General features: G+C 41.7%; 1 protein-coding gene across 9 annotated transcripts in view; it reads left to right on the top strand.

Annotated features, from left to right (window-relative positions):
• Positions 1-27,931, top strand: part of Glis3 (GLIS family zinc finger 3) — a 445,783-nt gene that overhangs the window by 393,966 nt on the left and 23,886 nt on the right. For 8 of the 9 annotated variants that reach the window (XM_023721942.1, XM_004637184.2, XM_012516007.2 and 5 more), the window contains 2 exons: positions 5,945-6,113; positions 25,349-25,524. In XM_023721942.1, the coding sequence (XP_023577710.1) occupies positions 5,945-6,113; positions 25,349-25,524 (345 nt within the window). The remainder of the gene's footprint in view (positions 1-5,944; positions 6,114-25,348; positions 25,525-27,931) is intronic. The other variant, XM_023721941.1, reaches the window with a different exon arrangement.

The raw sequence follows: 27,931 nt of genomic DNA, 5'->3' as shown, positions 1-27,931 counted from the left end.
TTTCCTAATATAGGTAGAATGTGGAATGATGCCTTTCCTAATGGAGGCAGGAAAAGGGTGAAAATCCCTAGATTTTTGGAGGAAAGAAAAAGAAAACCAAGGCAAGAATTAGCTGCAGTGTTTCTCATTCTCTAGTTAACTTCAGCATCAAATGCAGCCTTCCAAGTGACCCTGATGGGACATTTTGCTTGCTAGAAAACTTTATGCCTTATGAATTTAGATTGGGAGAGTAATTTCCCTAAAATGACAGTTAAATTGCTCTGAGGTGAAATGCAAAGAGCAGCAGAAGGTATCAGGACCTAAATAAGTGGCAGCGGGCCCCCAAATTCTAGTTACCCTGAATATTAGTTGTTTTCTTCAGAATAACTGCAGTGAGTCTTTCTTTGAATTCTGAAAATTAACCATATCTCGATCTTTATCCTCTTAGAGAAACAAACAAAAAGAAGTTCCAAAAATGTAAAAATACTTCAAGGTAAACTACACTTCAAGAGGGACTATTGTGTTGACATTTTAGAAACAGCCCATTTTCGCTTCTTAACAAAGTGCAGTCATGCATGAAAATGACTTATTTCTTTTCAACTGAAGTGCATTATGGGTTGGAACACAAAGGTGTGTACTACTCTTTCAAAATAAAGTACATTTTAACCCTCAGAGGATTCTTTGGCAGGCCCCAAACACTTTATAGCAAGGTGTATACAAAGATTGAATAATAAAAAGTTGACTATGATGCATAAACGCACTTTAAAGGATGCTAGTGTGCTTTCTTATAGCCGTAGCTTCATTTATTTATGGAGGTTTACCATTTTAAGACAACATGTATCTTTGTCTTGCCCTAATCGTATTAAAATGGTAACCATCACAGGATATCAGCTGTCACAGTGGTTTGCCTATACACATAGTTCAGAGACTGTTTTTTTTTTTAATACATTGTGTAGTTCTCACAGCCCTATGAGATGTGCTCGTTATTTAAGATGAAGAAACTGAGACTTTAATGAGGGTCCTAACATACCTTGTTAGTAATCACTAAGTTTCAAACCCAGGTCCCTCATGTTCCCCTTGTACTTTGTTTTGTTAATGTCCACCCTGACATTGTCAGGTGCTCAACTGCTGCTGCTGCCAGAGGAGCTAACATTTGCGTTACAGTTCAGCTGTTCGCTGAACTCCTTCCAAGACAAGATTGAAGTCGTCATTCAGAAGGGTTCCCTGGTAATTTTTAACGTCTCTGTGAAAGACGTTTGCCTTGGCTGCATTGATTAGCTGACCCTCTGTGCCACAACCCTGGAAATATTGCCTGAGAGCTGACTGAATGGGCAGCCCATCCAGCCCCCATGTTCTTAACAATTAATGGCATTTCTCAGGATCCCAGTATTACTGTGACACTCATTGAAAGTGAATACACAGCCCATGGATGTGTCCGTTTTCAGTTTGTCCATAAAAGCAAGCCAGGACAATACCATGGCTTTTCAGCAACCATAAGCGACTGCAAATGCAAATTTGCAAAGCAGCTCAGTGCCTTCAGATCTGCTGGTCAGTCTCTTCTTGGTGCATTATTGACAGACGGATCGCCTTTCAGCCCAGGATGTTGTACTTGCTGTGGTAAAGGGCGCCTATCGCTGATTGCTCACGAATAACCCCTCCAGGCCAGCCTTTCTTCCCCACCATGGGATCAATATGCCTCTGACAAACATCTGAAATCTTTATTTGAGAGAAAGCACATTTCCTACCAGCTGTTTGTTTTCCAAACCAAATAATTCAGTTAATTTCTTGCCTGAATTAAATTTCGGGGCTGTAAATTTCTCTCATCAGTACTAAGGTGCTTTTAGGATGAATGGAGACAGAAAAGGGAGTATGGTTTCCTTGCTCTCTTTAGCAGTGCAGTGGTTAATGCTGCCCTTGTGCCTCTTAAACCCAAGCAGCCTTACCAGCCTTTAAAGAGTGGTCAGAGTTCCAGTTCACCATGCACACTCTTATGAGTGTGGCTATGGGTGTTCCATCTGAAATCTGGCTTCCTGGTTTGAATTCCACCTTTACTATTCACACACAGTGTTACCTATGGCAGGTAACCTAATCAGAAACTAAATTAGGCCTCAAGTTCCTTATCGGTAGACTGGAGAGGTGCTTTCAGTTCTTGATTTTACAAGTACTCCAAAAGTTAGAACGATGGATACGCTGCTATTTGCTGCTAGAAGTGTGGTCCCTGGACCACTTTGAGAACTTATTAGAAAGTCAGAAACTCTACTCTTTTCCCTCAAGACCTTATGAATCAATATTTATCTTATTTTGGGGTGCGTGTGTGTGTATTTTATTTGATGATTAAAGTTCGGGGAGTGGGGCTCTAGTTGCCTAAACAATTTTGTACAAGAAATCATGTTGACTCTTTTAGTACATAAAGATCTCCATCCTTGCCCTCTGACAACGAAGAGAGTCACCCAGCAGTGCCTCCCTTCACTCTGGGAAATGATCTGACATAGGCGGTCTTGATTTGCCTCCCTCCATTAACACAATGACTATATCACAGATAAAGTATCCCCAAGGGTCCCTGTCTACACACATTAGAAATATAGATTAATAGTTTTCACTTGGAAGACAGAGAGATACCTATTAACCTTAATTAACCTGAGCTAGTTAAAGGCACCAGCCTAGAATGCGCTGGCCCTGGTAGCTGATAAGATAGTATCTGAGAGCCTTGTAGATCAACAGATGCTGCTTCAGAGAACTTCTGAAGCCTCTAATGGAGTCAGGGTGGGGCCCGCAGCAAATCTAGTCCCAAAATAGAGGCTGAAGCCAGCAGCGGTAGGGCTGCTCCTGGTCCTTGGCCTCAGGCAAGACCCCTGTATTCATCACCAGGCCAGGCTTTTATTTCCTTGGGGAGTCCACCATCTCTTAATCACAAAAGCAATAAGGACTTCCAATATGTTCCTCAGCTGTGCCTAATCAGTTGTTTCAACTGCTACTCATCAGCCCTGATGAGTTCAGTCTTGAAGTTCACGGAAGAGAACCTTGTCCAGCTTTGAGCATAGCACTGACCCCCAAGGTGACACAGACAATGAAGACCAACCCCATGGGCAGCCTGTGTGTGCCGGTTGATTTGATCACAACAGTTTTGTTAACACTGCCCTGTGTTCTGGAGAGATTTGTTCTCTTCCTTATGCTTTGATCAATAGGCCACATTTTTGTGTCCATTGGCTGAGTTGCGAAAATCATTTTTGAAGGTGTATGGAAGATGTTTCCTTTGGCAAGGGACTCTACAGTTTTTCCTTTTGAGGTTAAAATTCAGTTGGCAAAGCCTGGGCATTTATCTATAAGCATAGTTTATGAAAAGCAGGTCTGTGAGAAGCCAGCAAATATTCAGACTACAAGCATTAGTGGAGACTAGCACCTGGCTGGCTGGAATATTGTGTTTGAGAGAATAAAATATCAGACTGTAGTGATTAAGATTACGTTCTGCTTCCATAGTACAATAAGGGCAGGTGTTCCCAGAAGTTCATGTAGCTAGGTGAGCCATTACTGTGCAACAGTGGCAATTTTGAGGAACACATTTCTTTGGAGAAGCCAAGGCCGAAGTCTATGGAAGCCATCAGCTATCTTGACTCCAGAGTTGTCTGTGTTATGGATGATTATGCAAGACGGGGACTGGAAGGATATTGGAAAGTGATCTTTGTGTTGTATTGTTTCCTCCATTTTTTGGTCATTATTTTAGTCACAGGTGACCTCAACCACCAGAAGTCATGCCCTAGACTCTGCATTCATAGTGCTCTGTGTACGCAGTGCTCTATAAGCTTCTACTAGGTTGTAATATTTTCTCATTCTCATTCTGCTTATTATGAAATTGAGGTAAGTCAGATGCCAGAGAAGCCTCAGCCAGTACTTTCAGAGTGGCAAGTTATATATAGCCGAAACTTCTCATCTTATTTTACTGTAGTTAGTGCGAAATGTAACTTCTGTAGCTAATAGAGACGTCTGAAAAGCCCCGTAGTTCCTTGTGAGCCTTGTGGTAAAACATGAAGTGTGCACACCAAGTTTCCTGTTGCCCACTGGGTTGTAAACAGCAGGGGCACTGCTTCCCCAGCAATAAACACAAATGCACACATACAAAAATACCTCCCGGGGAAAGTAAGTGATGGGTGCATTCAGCAACTACAACAAAATAAATGAGAGAGTATTTCTACACTAAAGAAAGGGGGGGGGGAAGTTAGCTGTGTTTTCACAGTGTCTCTGTGACCTCTTATTATTCCATTAGTTTTTGGAATAGTATATAAAACGCCAAGCTCCATGCTGACAAACACCAATATTAAAACTACTGCCACAGTCACTCCTAACGGCCTTCTCCCCTGGGTGAAATGATTTGGAGTACAAGCAGAATTGTGGTTCCCTGAGCTAGCAGAGCACAAATGAGGGTAGTGATTCATAAGGTGACTCTAGCAATTTTGCAAATGTGCAACTTTTATGGGGACACACACAAAACACGCACGCACGCGCTCACACACATACACACCAGAGAGCTGGTAATGCCTTTGTGAGCTGGCAACCACTTTCTGACCTCGCTACGTCTCAAGGCCTGGGAGGGCTGTGAAGAATAAATACAGCCTTCTGAGGACAAGCATTCACCTGACACAGTGATGGTTTACCAGAAATAAACCCTTCAGGTTAGATCATACCCCTGTCAGTAGCTTTTTGAGCGGGAAGATGGCATTTCTGCCTTTTCACATGTTCCTTTAAGTACTTGAACTCTTGTTCCATTGGGTTAAGCTTTTGGGGCTGGGTCATCTGGGGTCTTAAGTCTATCCTAGAGAGGTTGGAGGAAAGTGTTACTGGTCTAAAAATACAACTCCCTGAACTTTTAAACCTTAAAATCTTTTTGATAATGTGACTTCTGTTTCTTAACCCTGAACTTGATTTCTTTTATTTAAAAAAGAAAAATCCATGTATTCTTTGATATTAGTAGAGTAAGTTCAAAAAGAACAGCAATTCTCTTCTTTGTGCATAGCTTTGCGCAGAGAAGGGAGTTGAGCAGAGTCTGCATAATGGTGCTGGTATGATTGCGCAGTAATGAGATAGCTGCTGAGCAGGTCCCGACACCGAAAGCCTTTCTGATAGACTCTGAAAGTGACAAGCTCCTGGTTCCTCCCTGACATTGCACCAATTAGCTGATCTAAATGGGCACACACTCCAATGTGAGGTCACGCACCACTCTCAAAGGCAAGTCTGCCCCCTGTGAAAGGGGCTCTAACTCACAATCTGTGTCATAATAGCCGAAGGTGGGGGAAAGGTCCTGGGGCTGTGTGTGAGTCCCTTTTTCCTATTCTGTGGTCTTGGGAGAGGACTTATTTTTTTATGAAGACTGAGTATATTCATCTTATCATCACAGCATCGGGGAAATGCTAGTTTAGTTAGACTCTTAAGTTCAAAGGGTGTAGGGTTCTGTGCTGGTGATCGGATCAGAGAAGCGCTGATCTCATTACTTTGATTTAGCAGTGACAGAAAGAGCCTGTCCAGACCCATGAGAAGTACAAGACGCTCTGCCTTGTGCCCTGCCTGCCACCTAATCAAATACTCTGCTACCTGACTCTCGTCCTCTGTGACTAAATGTGCGAACATAGAAACCTTTGCATAGATGTGAACAGCACAAGATTGAGTAATTATACACTGTCCAGACAGGGAGCTGGTGGGGCCCTGCAGCACTATGAGCCAGGCCTTTGGATGTCAGCTTAGCACAAGCTGAACGTGAGCACCTAAGATAACAGAAAGGGCCCAGGACCCGAGGGACAGGTTCTGCCAGAAAAACACAAGCTGTATTGTCTGTAAGAAGAGCAGAAGGTTCCCCAAAAGCCATTGAGGGAAAAACAAGCAAGCTCCCCAAATATGCTTGCTGTCAGCCTTTGAGGTTTAGAAACTATGGCTTGGGTTAGGGCACAGTCTCATGTGTCTTCCCTTTTGCTTTCAGCTCCAATTTTCTCCAGCAGTCACTCGAGCCGAAGTGGAACAGCTGCTGGGGCCGGGCCACCCCCACATCTTGTCAGTCACCCTTCTCCAGGACATAATGTACAGGGGAGCCCCCACAACCCCCCTTCGCAGTTACCTCCACTCACAGCTGTGGACGCAGGAGCTGAGAGGTAAGGCCATCTGTCTCTCTCTCGTCATAGGTGTTGCCGCCAAACCTCCCTCTACGGAGAAGTGCTTTGACAGTTGTTGAATTTTATTAATAATCTGTTGGTGGGCTGAGTTACCCAAAGGTGACATTTTAAAAGTAACATACACAAAGCACGTGGACCAAATATCTCACTCTGTTATATTTTTCTGTGGGAAAACAAATGAAATGGTACTGGCAATAGCCAACTAAAGTGTCAAGTGCTAGAAAAATGACTCAGAATGTCCCTGTCTTTCCCATTTTCCTCAGTTTGCTTCGGAGATTCAATTTTAAGGTATTGTATGCACAGCTTGAGGTGCTTTTGAGATGTAAAAAGGAAGCCAGGAGTGTTGGCACACTCCTGGGATCCCAGCACTTGGAACGCTGAGGCAGGAGGATTGTTGAGAGTCAGAGACAAGCCTGGGCTACAAAGTGAGCTCAAGGGCAGCCTGAACTGCGTAGTGAGACCCTGTCTCAAAAGACAAAAAAAGTAAAAAGGTATCCAGGTCACATACATAGTAGTGTGAGCTTGTGTGATAATTGCTTTTGCTATGATAAAATACATGAATATGCAAACTGTAAGAAAGAAAGGTTTATTTTAGAGCACAGTTTCAGTCTTTGGTCGTTGGACCCTGTTGCTTTGGGCTTGTAGCAACACAGTACATCATAACAGGAGACCATGGCGGCACAGCCTGCTGTCTCATGGTAGCCAGAAAGCAAAGGGAGATCCTAACATCTTCTCACCTGGCTTCCTTCCATTAGGTCCTGCTCTTAAAGGTTTCACCACCTCCTAATAGCACCATGGGCTGCTAGCCAGGCCATCAACACAGGCCTCTGGTCCTCTTCAATATCTTAACTATAGCAGCTTGGAAGCCGAGCATACAAGGGCATGAGATTTTATATGGGTGATCAGAAAGGGGCTGTTCACTGAAAACCTTATGTTACCCTCATCCTCATAAAAGGTTATGGGTGGGAGGATTTTTAAGCTGTGATCTTTCAGATAATTTCATTTCTGAATTCTCCACTGGTTCTAGGAGTTTAGGGGAACCCTTCTCATACTTTTGCCTCCCCTCCCCAATCAATCCTGGATGTACTTTCATGGACCACAAAACAGTAGTCTGTTCAATGAGGGAAAGACACGATGACCTTGGCATCGAAAGCTGCTCTTTCCTATCTGGATTCATGGGGAACAGCATCCCAGACAGCAAGCAGGGAGGTAGCGTGAGGACACACACTGGGACAGATTAGCTGTAGCTCAGGGTGTGCAAGGCTAATGGGATCCAGACTAGCTAGGGGAGAGCCATGTTATTTTATGCTGAGGGACTTCCCTTTAATCCTACTTGAAGCAAAGAGCTGTTATAGGCTTTTTGTTAAGAGACATGATCAGGCTGACATCCTAGAGAAGGAAGTCAGAACAAGATGGTAGACTTAGGGAGGTTGGACTGGGAGATGTGGCAAACAAGGCAATAAGAATGTGGCAGGAACTCTTGCAAATAGTCGGATGGCGTGAGGAAAGGACAAGCAGTAAGAAGTTATTCAAGTGTTTTCTTTAGGAGAAAGTATTTGTAAATATTAATATGCATGGGGGATAAAGGAGAGGGGCCAAATATCATCCCTAAGTTTCTGCACTAGAACCTAAGATGAAAAAAATAGTGCCATTAACAAAAGTTGACAATGCAAGATGAATGCAGCAGTGTGGAAGAAACAAGGCTGTTGGGTGGAAAGGGTGGAAAAGAAGGGGAGGAAGGAAATGATGAGTGGACTTCCAGAGTTTTGAGTCTTAGGTGACTGTATGAATTAGATGATCAGACTTACTTTAACAGTTCTGTCTACACAAAGGACAACTCCGGAACCTCCCATCACACAGGATTAGTCAGCAAAGAAGTACACATGGTGAGCATCCATCAGGTTCACAGATATAAACACAAGCACCCTCGCTGTCCGGTTAGCTCCTGTGCTCCTGTATGTTGAAACGACCTTATTTTTTTTTTATAACAGTTGGGCTGTTAGCCATCAAGTTGTTATGGTGAAGGAGGACTCTTCCCACGTGGTAGTGAGTGAACTTCACTAGGATCAGTGGGAACTTCCCTGTTTTCTCTGCTTCTTACCTGCATGAGCATAAGAAGGAGGTCATCACTGTGATGCTTACTTGCCCACATCCTTTGAAAGAATATGCATACAAAAAGATTTTAACCAAGATTGGAGCAAAAACAACCACGTTGACAACCCATTTACTTGGCCAGTTTTATCTGAGCTTTGAGAGTTGCTGATTGCTTGTCTGTGGAGAAGTTCTTTAGTGACTCTTGGTACTTAGAGTTTAATTTTTTTAACATTTAATTTTATTCCTCAATTCTTCATGAAATTTTAAGAGTTCTTTCTTAAAATTTCTAAAACAGTACAAGGAATATCCATACCCAGAATGCATCCATGCTTACCCATTACTAATATTTTCCATTTCTCTGTCTGTCTCTCTGTCTCTCTGTCTCTGTCTCTCTCCTTCTGTCTCTCTCTCCCTTCCCCCCAAAGTTGTGTGCTTGAATATGTTATTTGTACACCCCTTGAAAGGTAACTGTGTATAACATTGAACTCCACCAATTATTATTCATTAGAGCTCTTCTGAGGACATTTTGCTATGTAGACCCCATATAGTAATCATACTCAAGATACTTAACATTGACAACATCATTATTACCTAATAGTTAATATTTGAATTTCTCCAAGTTTGTAAATAGTGTCCTTCATAGTTGCTGTGTTTCCCCCTTTTGATGATATGAGCATCTAACAAGCACATAATACATTTAGTTCTCATTTGTTTTAACCTCCTTGATTCTGATGGTTTATTATTACTGTTACATAACAGAACATCAGTGGTTTTTGAAGAGCTTAGGACATTTATTTTCTGCAGTGTTCCATGATTTGGATTTGTCATGATTGTTGCAGTTAGGGTTAGAGCTAGGGGAAATCATAGCAACCATATAGTTGATAGGATTTTCCCTAGCTTTTTTTAAACATTATTTTGCACCTCACAGAGAATTAGGGTTAAACATGCCAGAGTGCTGAAGCACTTAGAATGTTATGAGGTGCAAAACAGACATGCTATAGCGCACGTATGGATAGTCATAAACAGAGGGGCTTCCTAAGATTAAATGGTCACAGGGGTTGATAATGTAAATAATCATGGAAATAAATAAGAAGGGCATATGGAGGGGAAAGATAATACTTTCTGTGGATGAGTGGATGAAGAGAATGTGTGCATTTTCTGGTTGCTGACTATATTCTTCCCATAGAATGTGTGACCTGACCCTTCACCGGTGCTGCTGGAGCAGGCAAGTGAGAATGTGGTGGGCTATCCCTTCTGATCAGCCTGGAGAGAAGGATGACATGAAACAGCCCCAAATTATTCACTGTGTTTGCATTAATGACCAGGATAAAAACACGAAGAGGAAATGTGCTTACCTTCCGCTTTTGGTTTATGTATCTTTGCTTCTGTTTGCCTGGGAAGTCCCCCAATAAAAACTCCAGCAGTTTTCTTAACGGAAACAGGTTTATCACACTTTGCACTTTTGAGTGGGACACTGGCATTTTTTCCTGCTTTGTGAGCATTGATTCATCACTTGTGCTTGGCCTTAGCTGGCCAATAAAATGGTCTGAGTCACTGTCAGAAGTCAGGAAAGGTCCACAGTGTTTTCTCACTTAGCATTAGGTCCTTTGATCTCACCCCTCATAAAATAAAATAAATGGAGGTTCTCTTAGTTTGACAAGCTTCCACTTTTATTTTGAAGTGTTACCAGCATGACACATTATTTCACTGACTATAGCGGAACCACACCACATCACCTTGCATGGATTTGAACTTACCAAGGAAAATGGTGTTTTACTGTGTCATGTCCAACACACCCCTCGAGTCCCAAGTCAGTGGTGCTTCATGGGTATGGCTTCCCGTGAGAGGAAGTTGGCAGCTTTGGAAATGTTAATTCACTGGGTTTCATAGTATGTCTGTTAGGTCAGTAAAAGCAGAAACACTGATGGGCATTCCTAGTTGAAATGACAAAATCCTTGCTATTCCCATGCTAAGTTAGCTGGGTTTGTGTTGCTCATCTTGTTTAAGAGATGCCACTTGCTTCTTTCCTCTGAGGGCCACAAATGCGGTGTGCTCCCCCAGGTAGGTAGCAGAGTTTAAGGAACTGTAGACTGAGCTTAGTGCGCTGACCTACAAAGCCTTTCCTAGGAGCCCTGCTTCTGAGCCAGAGACTATGCGAAAGAAAGGATATGGTCTCCCTGGAGAGTATACAGCAGTACTCAACAGCGCAGTATACGTGACTGACTGTCTTAGTTATTTTCTCATTGCTGGAGAAAAATACCCAACACCCATAGTCAGAGAAGGAGAGGTTTATTTTGACTTAATTTGTAGAAGTTTCAGTCTATCCTTGGCTGGTCCCATGACACGGTGGCACATGAGCACAGAAGAGGAGAAACAGTCCATGGTGTGGGGGGTAGGAAGCAGAAAGGGAAGAGAGGAAGAGGAGGAAGAGGGGGAGGAGGAGGTACTGTTCTGGATTACACCCACTGACCACCTCTTCCCACCAGGGTTTACCTCTCAACACCACACCCAGTTAGAAACCATTCAGTGGACTCATCCATGCTTGATCCCATCAACCCCTAAAAGCCCCACCTATGAGCACAGAAAGCTTTGGGGATGGACACCTAGATGCAAGCCATAGCAGTAACCTTTGTGAATCAGCAGCAAAATATGTTAAGAATGTTTGTTTAGGAAAAAAGTAGTCAGTGCCCCATTATCACATAAAGAATCCCCTGATTCTTGAGTACCCATCAAGAATTGAGAACTTTTACCATTTTTCACTTCAATGCATTATTTTAGTTATGATATTTCTAGACTTTGGGGCACTTTTATGTATTTGTGGTCTTACTATGCCTCCCAGTATCTAGTACTGACTTTTGTAGATACCATTTTTAAATTCATCATTGGAAATATTAGTATTACCTGTCTATAGATGCTCTGGTCAAAAACCAATGGCCATTTTCAATTTAATGGCTTTGCAGTTTCATAGTTCTCATTTCTAATCAAGCCAGGCTACTCACTACTTCTGAATTACTTTGCCTGTGTCTGCTTCCTAATACAAATGCCAGTTCTTACCTAAAGCCTTCCCTTCTTTTCCTGCCCTTTGCCAGATATTACCTAGACTTTGGAGCTCAGCTTTATCCTCAATCCAGAGAGCCTCCCCTGCATCCCACAGCCTGCAGTAAGCGTTCTTCCCTGTTAACTTCCTTGATTCTTATGATCTGTTTTATGAATTTACCATGCTAATGGGGTTATTTGCTTTGGGAAGGAAGGAACCTTGAGTTTTCTCAGATCCCTCAGAGTGCCTTTTTCTGTTACTCCATAGTAGACAGTCTAACAAGTGATCCTATCAGGGGAACGCCTGGGAAACAGGAAATCACTGCCAATTTACACTGTCCAAGTGGAAAGTTCCCAAGCAGGAATTAATTTGTGTATGAAAAGGGCAGGCCTTAACGCAGCTTCCACTGGCTTACATAGCCTGCATACGTTAATATGGTTAATTACCAACTGCTCTAATGCATATGTTCACACAGACACTGTTAGGTGTCCCTAGCCACCATCCATTACTGTGCTTCCCTACAATGCTTTCCTGTGGTCTTATTACCATAAGCATGATATCTTCTCTCTTATTTCCATATCTAGTATCTGAACAGCTCAAAATTAGATCTGCTACTTTGCTGTTCTTTCCTCCCAGCATTTCCTGAACAGCCAGGAGCTTGATATTTCTACCCAATCAGCTTTTTCACAGCCTTAGGTATACACACACACACACACACACACACACACACACACACACACACAAATGTGCACCAGCATAGATGTTCATTGGTTCATCAAGTCTTTCTCTGAACTGGTATTCATGTCACAGCCAGTATGCTGGTCCCTGATGGTACAGTGATAAACAAGAGTAGCAGGAGCTTGTCCTTGCAGAGCACCCAGTCCACTGGGAGGCAGCCAAGACAGCAGCCAGTGGTAATTTAGAGTCTGATGAAGGATAATGGAGGGGGCTGTGAAGCAGGCAGGAAGCATGTGACCCAAGCTTAGGGAGGAAGGAGCACAGGGAGAAAGCCTACCTGAAAACAGCAAGTCAGTAGATGAGGAGGTCGTGAACAATAGGGATGTGTGCAGGAAGGAAGAGAGCAAGCAAGGGAGAAGCGGGGTGTGCACCCACTAGAGTGACCTCATTAGCCACATTGAAGATTTCATCCTCATCTTGAGGACCAGAATTTGAGTGTATGACCAATGAGACCATTGTGACTAACATAGAGAAGGATCAGAATTCATTCCCTATGCAGAAATGGCAGAGTAGAAAAATGATTGATTTGATCCTTAGTCACCCAAAGGCTGTCCTCTGTACTTTCTAGATTGGTGAGGTGAACTTCATGTCATTTTCCATTTTAGTAGAATTTGAATAGACAATTTGACCTTTGCAATTATAGGCTCATCTTTTATACAGTCATGGCCTGTCACACTTTGAAGAATCACTTGCCTGTGAAAATAATTTACAACTTAATTCTGTGTTAGAAACAAAGTGACAAACAGGGAACTTAGATCCCTGGTATCATTCAAAACCTGACCTCACTTGTCTCCTGTCACATGAAGAAAGACTTGGATGTGACTAAGAGTTGTCCTCGTGGCTGTGCATTGTCACACAGTTGCAGTTTACTTGGTGAATGTCACACTGAGGGGTCCTGGACATATGTCACTAACACTTGTTACATGCATAGCAAGGAACCTCATCTGAAGGGCAACAGATAGATACAGACTAGAAAGGAACTTTGTCAGTCTTGTTCACTTGAGAAAAGCTATAGTCAAGATACTAGTATGAGACACAAATACCTTTTTATCATCCAGCCCGCACATCTTCCAGGAATAGAATTTTTTGCCAGGGTCTTCACAGATCACAGGATCGCAGAAATGGCTTTTCTCTTTGGGCTGTAGAACTTTCTATACAGAAGTCAAACTTGGCCTCACATAGCATCATGTGGGCAGTTAATTTCTTTCTAGCAAGAATCTTCCATAGACATCTAAGATTAAAAGAAGTGGGACCCAAGATCCACTCCCTCTCAAAAAACACAGTTCACACAGTCTCTGTCTCTGTCTCTGTCTCTGTCTCTGTCTCTGTCTCTCTGTCTCTCTCTCTCTGTCTCTCTGTCTCTCTCTCTGTCTCTCTGTCTCTCTCTCTGTCTCTGTCTCTGTCACACACACACACACACACACACACACACACACACACGACCTTGAAATTTAATGAATAATGTTTTCCTAATGTGAATTATGGAAGCAGTGCAGAAACAGAAGGCCAATTCTATAGCCTATCCTTGAAAATGGTGATTAAAGATTTGGGTAATGATAGACAGTTGATGCTTATTCCTATTTTATTTTACTTAACTTTCCTGTGGAAAGTTCCTGCTGCTTCTTGATGTTTGTTTTAAGGCAGAGTGGCATATGAGTTTTCAAACTTCTTAACTACTGAAAGTGTAGGACCACAGCATGCTTTATCTCTCCTCTGGAAAATACAGAGTTGGGTCATTGGCTTTTGGAATAAACCTTCTCGTGGAGAGGATCATCTTACTGATAACATCTTTAGTATATTCCACCGACGTCCCCCTTAAGAGTGGCATATACACATACACGGAAATTAGTGACATTGGCCACCTTCTTCCCACCAGCCTGGTCATTGCTAATGGCTCTACTGTAATGAGTAAATTAATAGATGAATGAATGAATGAAGCAAAAAGATTGTCAACTGGCTTCCTCTAATCTTCTCTAATCAGCCTCTGAGTGAAAATCCATGTGGTCTACAAAACTCCTGTGAATATAATTTCCAGATTTTAGAATGTTTCTTGATAATGAAGGAAGATCAAAAATTAAGTCTACATATCTGTCTTCAGCTTACTATTAAAAACCTTAGAACCCAGCTCTGCCTCTCTCTTATCTCCAAGTTCATACTTAACTAATCTGCAGGTCCTTCATCTCAAGCCTACCCAATACCATTCCTCCACCTTAGTTCCAGCCTCTACCTCTCCCATCTCATCTATTGCAGCTTTCTAGCTGGTCTGTGCATATTTGATTCTGCCATCCGTGCCTTCCACCTTCACTCCACCAGCATTCAGAGGCCCCTCACTCTGTACCACAAGAACTGTCCTTTAAAATACAGATCAGGGGCTGGCCAGATAACTCAGCAGCTTAAAGCACCTGCTTAGGCAGACGCAGGGGCTGGGGGCTCAGTCTCCAGCCTGCCCAGGCCATGCCAGCCCCATCTGGAGCTCTGAGACTGGTTGAGACTGGGCGTGGTCACGCTCACCTGTAATCCCAGAGCTCCGGGAGACTGAAAAACAGGAAGGATTACTACAGGTCCCATCTGTGTAGTGAGATCCTGCAGACCCGTACTAAATACCTTTGAAAGATAGATGATAGACAGACAGACAGACAGACAGACAGACAGACAGACAGACAGACAGATCAGGACATCTCTTTCCTTCTCAAACTCTTTTTGCATCATACTTGGAAAAAAAAATACAAACTCCTATTTGTAGTAAATCACCTCCCACAGCTACAAGCTGTCTTAATGGTCCTAACAAGCAAGAGCTCATCTGGCTTCAGTACCTTCGTGCTGTTTACAAAACCTTAGGCTACTTTCACCATAAAGTGACTTGTGCCTTCGCTTCCCATGTCTGCACCTATGTTTTTGTTTTGTCTTCTTCACTACTCTAAAACTTTGCCTCTCCAATTTCATGCTCTTCTTTACCAGACTGTGTTTTTCATCAGCAACGTGTCACTTCCTGAAATTGTGCTCTTTTTTTCATTGATTTGCTTTCATTCTACTGTGCCAGAGAGCAGAGCAGAAACTATGTAAAGTTGATAATCGCCTGCTCCCATCCCTTGCCCTCAGGGTTTCTGTTGGGGTCTAAGGACCTTTGGGGAATGAGTGGCATAGAAGGGAGGGAAAGAGTAGCACTACTGTCCTGCCCTTGTCTCCCCACATTCCCCACGAGCACCCTGACAGGAAGGCAGGAGACATTCATGGTAGCTCCATATACACTCCACCACCCAAACAGCTTGCTTTTGGTTCTAATATTTGTTCAGATCAGAGTATTTTCCACATCTTTTTTATTTTTAAATAAATTGGTTCATCATTTTAGCTTAATTTTAATCACACGTCAAAAGCCAAGTATTAGAATGTCTGTAAAAGGAAATACATTGTTGTAAGTGCCAAGGAAGTCATTTGGTCCTTGAGAGCCAAATCAGCCATCTTTATTTTGGTCCCACATTCCAAACAAATCTACCTCATGTTAAGCTCCAGAGATGTTTTCTTAGTCCCCTCGGATTTTTGGTCAGAAAAGTGACTCATGACAGTAAGAAGGAAAGCTTGAGGTAAAACAGAATCTCTCTCTCCTTTTTTTTCAACTTCCACTTCAGAGCGTGAGCATGAAGCAGCCATCATGGGGCACTGCTGCGAAGCCATAACAGGATTCAAACGTGTCAATGTGTTATTTTCTCCAGCAAATCATTCCGAGCCAGAGTTCCCAAAGCAAAAGGGCAATAGCCATTCTGGCTTGAGTGATGACATCACTAATTCTAGAGCGTCTCTGCTCTGAGCTACAACAGCTGTTCTAAAGATGGTCTCCATTTACTGTTTTCAGCGTGTGATCTACAAGGCCCCAGGGTCTTTTCTGCTCCTTAGTACAGACTTTCAGGGACTTGGCTGCTAAGAGACTGTCTTTTAACGAATGAAGGACTTTTGTTTGTCAATGAAAAAGGACTGTCTAGGTGAATAGATACTGAGAAAGAGTTCTTTACATGAGTCTTTCTACTTCTTGTTTTGAGACATTCTTCAGTTGCTCTTCTGTTTAGCTGAAAGGAGAAAAAAAAATCTCTATTTTGTCCTTAGCATTAACAATTAAGATAACGCTTTTGAATAGGTCTTCCCCCCTCAGAAACAGAAATTGTCATCTCTGAACAAATACAGTATTGAAAGGAACAGTTGCACCAATTGAGCGGATACCATAGGCACCTACGTGCAGGAATTGGAATTAAGTTGGGAGCTGAGTCTGTGGAATTAATGGTGTGTTCATCAGAGTATTTCTTCCACAGCATTGACGAGCATTTGAAACCATTTCCCTTTGCGTATTATTTTAGGAGGTACTGGAGGTACAAGATGGTGGCAAATTGGAGGGTTAATGTTCTTTCCATTCGGAAGACCCCAGAACCTCCTCTGATGGAGAAATTTTAAAATATATGCTATTTCCTCCAGCTTATTTCTGTAGTCAACCTATCTTGAGTTTATCTTCAAGGGATGATACAGAAAATTCCTTTGCGATTACCTGACTTACTAAAGATGAAAGTAAAAGCATGTATAAATAGCATGTCGTTACTGACCAAACCACCACCTAGTTAGTTTCTTCTAAAATTTATGGCTCTCAGGGACTTTAAAAACCATTTGGCAGTGGCTTACAAAAGCACCTGGCTGTATTTGGCAGAAAAACTGCAGTTGAAGTTCTCACAATTCTTTTGGTGTCTTCTAGAGACTTGTATTTGAATTTTGAAACCAAAATGCCTTCTTTTCTCAAGTGTAGCCAAAAATAACTCTTTTTTCCTCTCATTTTTCATCTGGCATCCTCATTAGACTCTGTTATGAATGTTTTTCTTTTGTCCAGCGCATTCTGTTGCAAAGTAGAACACTGCGTCTAATACCACGCTGAAAGGGACGAAGATTCTTCCCTTTGCCCAGGCCCATGAAGTGGCCCAAAAGGTGCTATCACTGCAGAAACTTTTTCTTCACAGCAGAGTTTTTACAACAAACACCTGAGAACTGTGGATAAACTTTCTTCTGCTGGGTTCTTTATTAAAAGGAGAAGTTGACAGGATCCGACTTTTCTTCTCTCTCTTCCCTCGTCACATGAGGTTCTGAAATAGGCAGGCAACTGAGCCACAGCCTATTCTGCAGTCAGGACTTTCCAGAAAACTCCAGCCTTTGTTCCTATGTAATTCTTCCTTCTTATATATTCCATATGTCCTCCTCTCTTCATTTCTACCAGGAGAAACAGCAATACTCTGGGCCTTTTCAGCACTTAGCAGAAAAACATACATATACTTCCCTGCCTGGGGCTTCACTTGCTTTGTTTTCTTGACAGACAGCCTGCTCCCTGAACCAAAATGGAGTCACTTTTCTCCAGAACACTGTGCTTTCTATTTCCAAAAACACTTCCTCATTCGGTAACTCTCTCGATATTTCAGCTATCATTAAAAGTCCTTGGTAACCAGTTCACTTACGCCACCTTCACGGTCCCCATTTTGTCCCAATCCTAAGGTGATCATTCTTGAGTCTTGATCTCATCCAACCTCAAAAATGATTTGCAGTTAATGTTAACCCAGCCTCTCCTAAGGATTAAGAAACACTAAGCTTTTCCAAAGTGCGGATTTGGCTCTTGGGCTTCTTGGGCACTGGGTCTGTGGCCAGGCACACAGCTCTTGGGCAGTTTGGGTCCTGCTCAGATGGACAGTGTCTCCTTACCCACACTTCCCAGGGGCAGTTTCTTCATTACTGAAAGCTGGTCTTGATTGTCTCAAAAGCCGAATTCAATTTGCAGTTCCCCCAGTAACGTGCTGTGATTCATTTGGGGACAAATCTGGATTGAACGGAGTCCAAGTGTCTCTTTTGTGAGACAGAAGGGAAGTATAAGTAGATACTATAGTCACCCAGATGAGTCAGCCAGGAATTCATGAAGTGATTCATAAATCGTTATAAAGACCACTAAAGTCTACTAAAATGGAACGCTGTCTGGCTATACAAAGTGGGGTATTATCATTGGGGGGTTTTTTAGATGTTAAATCAAATGTGAAATCCTTAAAACTGTGCTTTTCTTTTCAGGTTTTGAAAAGGATTCCTTTCTCCCCCCTCCACAGTTGGCCAACTGCTAAAGCCATTTTTCATTGATTAGTTTTCACAGATGAATTTAAAAGTGCCACAGACGATGCCCCACAATTCTTTGGGGAAATAAAAAATTCCTCCCCAAATCTATCATAGACCAGTTTGTATCCCATTATTTCTCCTCCCTGGCAGCAAATCAATAACATGTTTTTGTGTGAATACAATGAAACAAGCTATTCTAATGTTTTCTTCCTTCTTTGGGCGGTCTATAGGCCTGGTGGAAGAGAGAACAAAACTATCCAAAACACATATCAGCATTTAATCTAATTGATCATGTAAGCATGGAAGTTCTTTTCTTTCAGAGTGTGAGCCCCAAAACAGTGCTAAAAAAAAAAAAAAATCACTGTTCCACACTGCTGGCTAGAACTGCCTGAGTACTTAGCCCAAATGAAGAGAAGGAATAAATATTTAAGACATGTGTTGACTTGCAGCATAGTCTATTAGCAAATGTTGTTTAAAAAAATAACCTTGTAAGTTCATGCAGAAATGTTCTGGGCTGATTGATAGGGGAAAGAGCCTAGGTAAAAAGACCAAAGGTTTACCCCCAACTTGTGCAAGGAGAACTCTAGTTGAGAACTGAGCAGGTTCATCAAAATGAACTGGCAGCTCTTATGCTGCCAAGATTTTTTTTAAAGGCAAGGTAAGTTGCTGACCCAGCCTATCAGCAGCCCATGATGAGAATGCAAACCACAGGAGTCTGCTCCTATTGGTCCTTACCCCACCCCTCCTGGCTTGCTTTGCATTCCAAAAAGGAGGTCTTTTTTTACCTCCCTGGGGTCAATTGGTACTTTGAGACTTCCGGGAAACTGGGTTCACTTCTGAGGACCTCTTTTAGTTTCGATCCCCCCCAAAAAGTTTATACTCTTAAGTATACTTCCAGCTAGAACATTCCATGATTCTATCAATTTGTGAACTCAGTACCCCCATTCAGGAACTCAGTATCAAGAAATCAGGCTCTTACCTAAGAGCGAGACTCACTGCTCCTGGTACTAGAAAATTAACCAGATGGGCAAATATTTTCTTTTCCTTGAGATTTAGTTCCCGTATCTAATTAGTCAAGGGAGAAAAATAATCCTTGTTTTTTAATTTTAAGATTCCTAAGTATTCTAATACAGTGCTGTAACTACAGTCAGGCAGCTCTCAAGCAGTGGGCCACTGGGCAACGTCAGGGATTCTTTCAGTGTACATTCTTTTTAGATCACTCATTTCACAAATGGACATCGATCCCCTGGCATCCTTAGACTTTCCTTAAGTACTTTGATGTTCTTAAATTCCAATGATAAATTCCTCATAAGCCACCCCAACTCTTTACCTCTTATTGTTTATGGAGAAACATACTCTGTAGTGCTCATGTCTTCTAACCCATGGCATAGTTTTCCCACTGAAACAAGTCCTCATTGAAATACAAATTCTAAAAGGACAGAAACGTGTGTCCTTCACTGCTTTGTTGCTAGAACTTGGAATAATATCAAAAATCATGGTTTGGTAAATATAGCTTGAATGAATAAATAAATAGTGTCTTACACTTTAATCCCTGATGAGAGTCTCTACACTTGAGATCGAAGCTGGGCAAAGTCAGGAAGCTCAGAACTATCCAGGTAGTAAAGGATAGAGCCAGCATCCAAGCCCAGGTGGGTCTGATTTCTAGCTAGTTCTTCTTTCTGTATTCAGCTGTTTGTCCTTCCATTTGCGCACTGTTCCAACCTTCCCAGTGTCTTCACCCCTGCTGTGACCTACTTGTGAAACAATCTGGGACTGAGGACTGTGTTTCCAGGAGAAAAAAATTGTGGTCCATGCCACGTCAAGGGTGGGGAGCTCAGAGATAACAGAGAAGGGGGCTGGGAAATAGGAGGAGGGTACAGAAAGAGCATAGTCAAGAAAGTCTCCCAAGAATGATTTTCCAATGTGTGTATAAGTCAGTATTTACAGAACTCTTTTAAGTCTTGCTTCCCCAAGAGAATCTTTAAAACATGTCCCCCTACCGACTCCCTCTGTCTTAGTAAGCTATTGTTCATGCTACGGTTATACAGATTTCACTACCAAGTGAGTGTCACTGCTTGACACGGTGCTCTGGTTTTGCTTTGGTGTGACCTGTTTCTGGTAAGCAGTTGAGTGCCTGTTTACATAGCAGTCATCTATTGCAAGGGCTTAAAGTCTTTCAGAAGTGATAGCCGGCCAAGTGGATGAAACTGGAACTGACCTCTGCAGGCCTGTAGTGCAGGATAGGGCTGGGCCTAGCAGTCGTCTCGGAAGCTCTTTCTCCTGGCTGTCGCACACACTGTAGCTCGGAATGAAATAGAGTGATTTCACCTTGGCCTGAGGTAGCTGGAGAATGAGATGTTCCTGAAGAGAAAAAGTATAAATCACTATTGTTTATCCTTGGCATTGTAACTTTGCTTTATTTATTTTAGCATCAAGAAAACTGATTCAACTTACTTTGATTTAAGAAAGACTCAACTTTTGGGGGAGTAGGATATTCAGAGCATATGCATCTTTTTTTTTTTTTTCTTTTTTTTTTTTTTTTTTTTTTTTTTTTTTTCGGAACCAGGGATTGAACTCAGGTCCTTGCGCTTACCGGGGAAGTGCTTATTCCACTGAGCCATCTCCCCAACCCCAGAGCATATGCATCTTTTTTTCCCCATAATTTTATTGATAAACAAATAGCAATGAGACAGTTTCAAATCAAATTGGTAGGACAGTTTCAATAATAACACATTGCATACATTCTTCCTAGTGGTTAATTGCTGTACAAGATGCGGACATGATATTCTATTTACAAACACTATTAGAACAAATCCCTCTATTCATTAAGAGAATGTAACTATATATCTATCCTAACCATTTTGAATACACAGATACAAAATGGACATTCATCTGTATACCCTTTTTTTGTTAAGTTCCGTTATTTGAATATTATAGGTGTGTAAACTCAGCAAAATATTCTAAAAGAGTCCAGTAGCCCATAGTAGTATTGGGTCTTCTGCTTGACTGTTAATGTCAGAAATTGTTGACCTGAGTTCCCTACAGCTCAACATAACAGCATGGCTTTACTTCTTATATTTCATTTTTATACTTTTCTGCTAGATGGTTAAGACCAAGGTAAAGCAGGACCTATGCAACAAGAGTTGTAGCTTTTGGGTCTATAAGGTCAGTGAAATCCCCTCAGGATTTATCCTGAGCTCCTGTACCTCAGACTGTAGAACCTTTGTCAGTGTCAGCCATGTGGATGATTCCTAGCCATTGCTTGGCCAATGTGCTCTCTGTGAAAGCCTGAGAGAATGTTTTCTCTCCATGTGACTCTCCTTAGGCACATTCTACATCATCGATCACTTTCCTCTTTGGCCCCATAATCTCCTTGATCAGAAAATTTGGGACACTACTGAGTTACATGATGTTACAGTACAAGTTCTCATATGTCCTGATCTTAATTGACCCGATCCAGAAATGGGCATCGGAGATTAACACACGCTTCTCAGAGGATGAAATTAAAGAAGCAAATAAATATATGAAAAAATGCTTCACATTATTAGCCATCCGTGAAATGCAAATTAAAACAACATTGAGATATCATCTCACCCCAGAAAGTATGGCTATCATAAAGAAATCAACAACAAATATTGGAGAGGCTATGGGAAAAAAGGAACCCTTCTCTACTGCTGGTGGGAATGTAGACTGGTACAACCGTTATGAAAATCAGTGTGGAGACTCCTTAGAAAACCTGGACTGGAAATCCCATTTAAACCAGCTATTCCTCTAGTGGGAATTTTCCCGGAGGATCTGGAAACATCATATCATAGTGATATATGTGTGCCTATGTTTATAGCAGCACAATTTGTGATAGCCAAATCTTGGAAACAACCAAAATGCCCATCACCTGAGAAATGGCATATGCATCTTAATAACAAAGACAATACGACAGACACAGAGTCTAAGTCCAGACTCTTACAAGCATGGTCTGAGAGCTCTCTCCCCTCATCACGCTGAGAACAGTTCTTGTTGCCTAGTGCGCTTCTGCATGCTGTTTGTCAGCCATTTTGCACTAAGTGGGCTCCAATTACTTGGTTTCTTACATTTATCTGAGTTTTTAAATCATTTTTCTGGCATCTGCTTGCTAGGAGTTGTTAGTAATTCTTTCTGAGGCTTCCCAGGAGCCTTTCTGTTAGCAGTAAGACTCCACGTCACCTCCTTATTCCTCTTCTGTCCTCCACCTCTGATTTTTATTTACTATTTCTGCTCTTTACCATGAACTGGTTAACAAATAATGAAAAAGTTAAGCTTTTTTTTTTGTTTTTGTTAGGTTGGTTTGTTTGTTTGCGGTACCAGGGATTGAACCCAGGACTCTACGCTTGCCAGGCAAGCGCTTATTCTACTGAGCTATCTCCCCAGGCCCTTGAATTTAAGTTTTAATATAAAATATTAACTTTTAATGTAAAAATTAAATTCAAATTAATACAGAGGTTGTGGTAGATCTTTCAAGAAAATACTACATGGTATTTTTAACATGGTAACAGAATTGATTGTAGCTGTTGTGTTGAAAAATCAGTCCTGTTTATTTACAGACTTCTTCTCCTGGACTTTCTAGTAATAAGTTCTCTTTTACTTCCTTGTTCCTAGCAATATGTGAATAGCTGTGATCATTTCTCGTCACGTTTCACTTCTCTTTGGATGTAAAAATTATAATTTTTGTATTAATGCTTTCTAAATCAAAGCGTGTTTTATGTATATTTTATTTTACTTAGAATAATTTATATGTAAATTATTAATACTTTGAGGTGACATATAATATCTTCAAATTATGCAAAATGTGTCATACAGTTTCCTTTATTTGAATAACAGCAAATTCCATCTAATTTAGTGAAAAGCAACATGTAGAATTGGTGAAAAGCATGATATTTCATTCCCCTGGGTCCCTGAGGCAGCGGTGCTAAAATCCTGATATGTGCTTATCACTTCTTTCTTTTATTCTGTGTCATTATTATATTGGTTAATATTTGTTAACCAAGAAAGCATGGACAGAGTTTGAAACTTGTGTAAATGGCTAAATAAGAATAATTTGTACTGAGTGCATACTTACAGAATATAAATGTATTGTAAGATTTTATACTCCTGAGAATCTTGGCCTTCTTTCTCTTTGTCTACCTTTTCTATTCTTTGCTAATCAAATCCCTAATTTATGAGTCAGATTTATTATTGTATTTAGGGATGGGAGATTGTAAAATCCCCTCTTCTACTGAATGAATTGTATCAGGGCCCTACCCCCTGTGTAATTCAGTTTTCAGGTCCATGTGTCTTCTCCCCCATTTTGTCCTCACCAGGATGAAGACAACACAAGGTACTAGAAGAAAAGACCAGAAAATTACTTAAAGCATGCTTCATCTGTTATTCTCCAATAAGGAGACAGAGTTAGAGATCAAATTTAAAAAAAAAAAAATTGAGAGTAAAGATGACTTAGATTGCCTTACTATCTGCCGCTTCTCTATCCCTGGGGATCTTTAAAGGACTAAGAGATTCCAGGCTTGGGTGATCGTGTGGGCTCCTTCCCTGAAGGCCACAATTCCTCATTCCTCTCCCACCACTCAGAGCAACTTGTGAGACACATGAAGGCCATGTTCCCCCAGAAAATCGCCTCCATATGCGGAATCCCAGCATGTGTGTTTTACTAGATGTTCCCAGGGCAGCGTCAGGATTCGTTTTCCATGTTTTTTCTCAGGGCCATTAGGCACATCTTTTCAGGATAATTCCAATTAAGATGATGTGCTTAGAAAAGTATATATTTACCCAGCACAGGGCATTCGGTTACTATTCTCTTTCAGCAGAGTTAAAATTAAAATAATGAATTAATAGGGCCCCTAAAACATCTGGTTTCCTTAAGCCTCCCCGGACTTACAGAGATTAACAGATCCAAGACCCCCTGCTTGGTTCCTGTATCTCTGCTTAACACAGTCATATCGCACCTTGCAGGCAAAGCACGAAAAGAACCTGGAATTTCTCCTATACTTTCTAATAGCTGCAGCACAAACGTAAAAACTCTGCCTTATTAGATATGCTGGCTCAGAACATTTGAAATTACTTTATAAACTTGTCTGGCTCATCTCCCCTTTAGGGCTATATACAAAAACCAAGCCAAGTGGACGTATGTGTTACTGTGAAATAAGCGATATAAATAGTTTCAGACCTATATGTGTTAGTGTAGAACAAATCCCAGGCTAATAGCTTCTGTGGGGGGCGGGGGGAGGAGGACCGAACAATCGCTGCTCCTATAATTTTCCCCCAAATTAGTTTTGCTATTTTATTTCACCGCATCAACAGGCTTCATACTCCGTCCCTTGCTGCACTTGTGCCAGCCTGTTCCGAGCACATTGGAGGTTCTCTGTGGACATTACCCAGCTTTAGCATCATTGTCATGAGTACATTTAAAAAGAATACACCGTTCCTTTCAACCTAGTAAGTCAGACATGGCTGTTTCTCCCTTACTTTTGGAAGATCAGCGTACAATCATCTGTTTGTTATCTCAGGTTATCTGCCTGCACTGACACCCCCAGCAGAAACCAGTAGCCTTGCAGTTAATTGACACATGGTCCACCGGAAGATGCCCTGCTGTGTGCTCCTGCTGCCCTCTCAGGAATGTTCCTGCCAAGCGCAGAACCCATGTTAGTCTTCCTGGGTTCTGGGTTTCAAGCCACACTTGACCTTTGAGGTCTAAGTGAATTTATTGTTGGCAAAAGAAAATGTATTGTTTAAAAAGAATAGGATTAGAAAGGGTCATAATAAGGACTTATAACACTTCTTGGAGCTCAGATATGTCTTACAAAATAAAATGTTTATGAGCTAAGTGTAAATGATTCAGAAACATACGGATCAAATTTCCCCTGTAATGCTAAAGGATTTCAAAATTAGCAGAAATGGGGCCTGGCAAAATATACGCTTTGAATTTCACCAAGCCGAGAGTATTTGAAATGCAATTTAAGGAGCTTGACAAACCCCAGGTTTTCCTTTGTTGTTGTCTTTTATTCCCTTAATGTCTCAATTAAGAACTGTGCAGTTAAAAGAAAGAAAGAAAGAAGGGTCCTAAAGAAGTTTCCAAGGTCCTCTCAGCACACTCAAGTAGAGCCAGAACGGGGAGCTGCATTTGGCTGTGGAGAGAGCGCTAGTCTTCACCCCCACAATGTTATGCGCCTCACGTTGCCTTTTATTATTGTTGTTACAGGTTTGTTCCTTCTGCGCCATCTCCTCACCACATCAGCCCCCGGAGAGTTCCAGCTCCGTCCTCAATACTGCAGAGAACACAGCCTCCTCACACTCAGCAGCCGTCAGTTCCACACCTGAAGTCCTATCAGCCAGAGACGAGCTCTTCCTTTCAGCCAAATGGTATCCACATCCATGGTCAGCAGAGAACTGGCAGCCCCTGGGGTTTCGATAAGTTGTGCTGGCGCTTTTGATTGCATCTTTGTTATTTCCAGTTGCAGGTTTCAGATGCTTTGTTTTACATCCCACATAAGCTTTTAGAATTTTCTTTTAAAATTACCCACTTCATAAGCATGAAATCCCATAGTATGTTCCTGCTGAGGGCCCTAAAATGGCATGACTTAAAACACCCAATCTGGTGAGTTCCAGATGCTGATTGGGCCACAGACCTGGTGCTCTGACACCTCAAGGACAGGCTCTAGCAGCATCACCCCTTTGCTCAGCGATCAGCAGCCTGTCTGAAAGGGACCACTGGACTTCTGTGTCCACGTGCACCTCCTACTTTAGGTATTTGTCCCTTTCTCAGAAGCCACATCCTGTCATCCTTTAAGGATCAGAGGAAATGATACCCAGCCCCTGAAGCTGTGCCTGCTCCCCAAGCTGATGTCATCTCTTCTCACTTTAAACGCTGTTAGCATCTCAATGTGTGTCTCTCTGCTAGAAATTTGCTCTTTATACCTTGTGATTTATTTACCTGTGAGTAAATGTGTCTTCCCTGTTAGTAGATATAGTTCTTTCTGAGGTCAGAATTGTTTTATGAAATGTAACACAGTTCTTCACATACTATAGCAAAGACAGCTTCTTGTTAGGCACATAGAGGAAGAAAAGGAGATAACGAACCATGAAAATCACACTAGTTTTCAGAGATACCCATCTTGTTTGTTTGTTTGTTTCTTTCTTTCTTTCTCTCTTTCTTTTTGAAATAGGGCTTCACTATGCAGTTCAGGCCAGCTTTTTGCTGACTTTTGTAGCCCCTGGGCTGGTCTCGAACTTGCAGCAATCCTCCTTTCTCAGCCTCCTGCATGCTGGGATTGTAGGTGTGCGCCACCACACCCAGTTCCATCTTGTATTTAATAAGCAACATTCATGGAGAACTAAGTCTGGCTCGGTTTCTTTTCTTTATTTAAACCTGGTTCAACAATTCAAGTACATATCCTAGTAGATTTCCACAGGAAGTTGACATGTCAAACCATACAGACTCAAACTATGAAGGTCTTTTTGCTTCCTGGGACGGTCGGACCTTCTCTACAAGCAGAAAGGCTACCATCTGTTTAGAATGAGCATTTCAGTTCCTTCTGAAAAATATGGCTCTTACACCTGCCTTTTGCCAATTCCTAATTTTTTCTATATGAGTGATTATTTGAAATTAATGGGTGGTGCTCCAGTCCTATCTAAAGCAGTGCTCAAACTCACTGGTGATAACTTCCCAAGATGGAAGAATCAAGCTAAAGATCAGAGCCAGATTTGGGTAAGTGCATGAAAGGAGAGGCGTGAGCAGCAGAGGAAGTAATGTAAAGAAGTGGCTGTCTGTAGGAAATTAGAGAAAGCAATAAAAGCCAAGGAGGACCACTAGCTCTGGCTCAAAGTTGCGTCCATCACCCATGTCCCCCATCTATCTGTTGCCCCTGTATAAATCCCCCACACCCCTACAAAACTTAAGACTTAAGAGATACAAGAATTCTTACCATCTTCTGTTTATACGTTGCAGCTTAAGCTTTAGTTACATACTTACTCAACCAAAATCTCGAGTGCTTGTTGTGCACAAGACAAGGAATGTGTAAGGAAGATAAAGCCCTCTCTGTGTGCAGCCAACCAACCCCAGCCCTCTACCCCACAACTAGGCAGTGTGTCTAGTGTGCAGGAGACGAAGAGCCCTGGGGTGGAACCCCTGCGCTCCCCAGGCAGGAGGGAGAGGACAGCATGAGTACAGAGTAGGCTGTAAGACACCCTTTCCTACCTTGAACAGGGCAAATCGCAGTCAGTGGCACCATATAATTGATAGTGAATTTTATTTCTGGTGTTATATAGAATAAGGGAGCATTTCACAGTCAGTGGTGTCATAGTTCCAATGAAATGCAGTATAATCTACTTTAATTATAACTATGAAATCAATGTTTAAATGTTTAAAAAATAACTTAGGTGTTCAAAAAAATTGGAAAGAAATTTGCTAAAATATTAATAGTTTCTATCAGGAAAGTGGGATAATGGGTATTTTCTTTCTCTGTCTCTCTTTTTTCTTTTTGTCTTTTTCTACTTTCAAAATAGTTTTTTTGGAAGGAGAGTTTGGAATTAGACCAATTTGAATGGAAATACCACTCAGCTATGAACTCTGACTCTGGACAAATTGTTGAGGTTCAGTTCATGGTGGGGGAAGTTTCATCTCTCTTGTCTAAGGATTGTTATAAAAATTTGACAAGAGCAGCCCACCTAATGCAGAGTAGGAGCTCATTTAGTTTAATTCTCTTCCTTGTAGTCTCTTCCTTTTCTTTATTAGACTGTTTGGAGCCAGGGATTATGTGTGTAAGTTGCCCCAGGCCATGCATGA

The sequence above is a fragment of the Octodon degus genome, unplaced genomic scaffold (genome assembly GCF_000260255.1).
Source record: "Octodon degus isolate 3935 unplaced genomic scaffold, OctDeg1.0 scaffold00087, whole genome shotgun sequence".
Taxonomy (NCBI): Eukaryota; Metazoa; Chordata; class Mammalia; order Rodentia; family Octodontidae; genus Octodon; species Octodon degus.
This window is presented reverse-complemented; position numbering and strand designations above follow the sequence as displayed.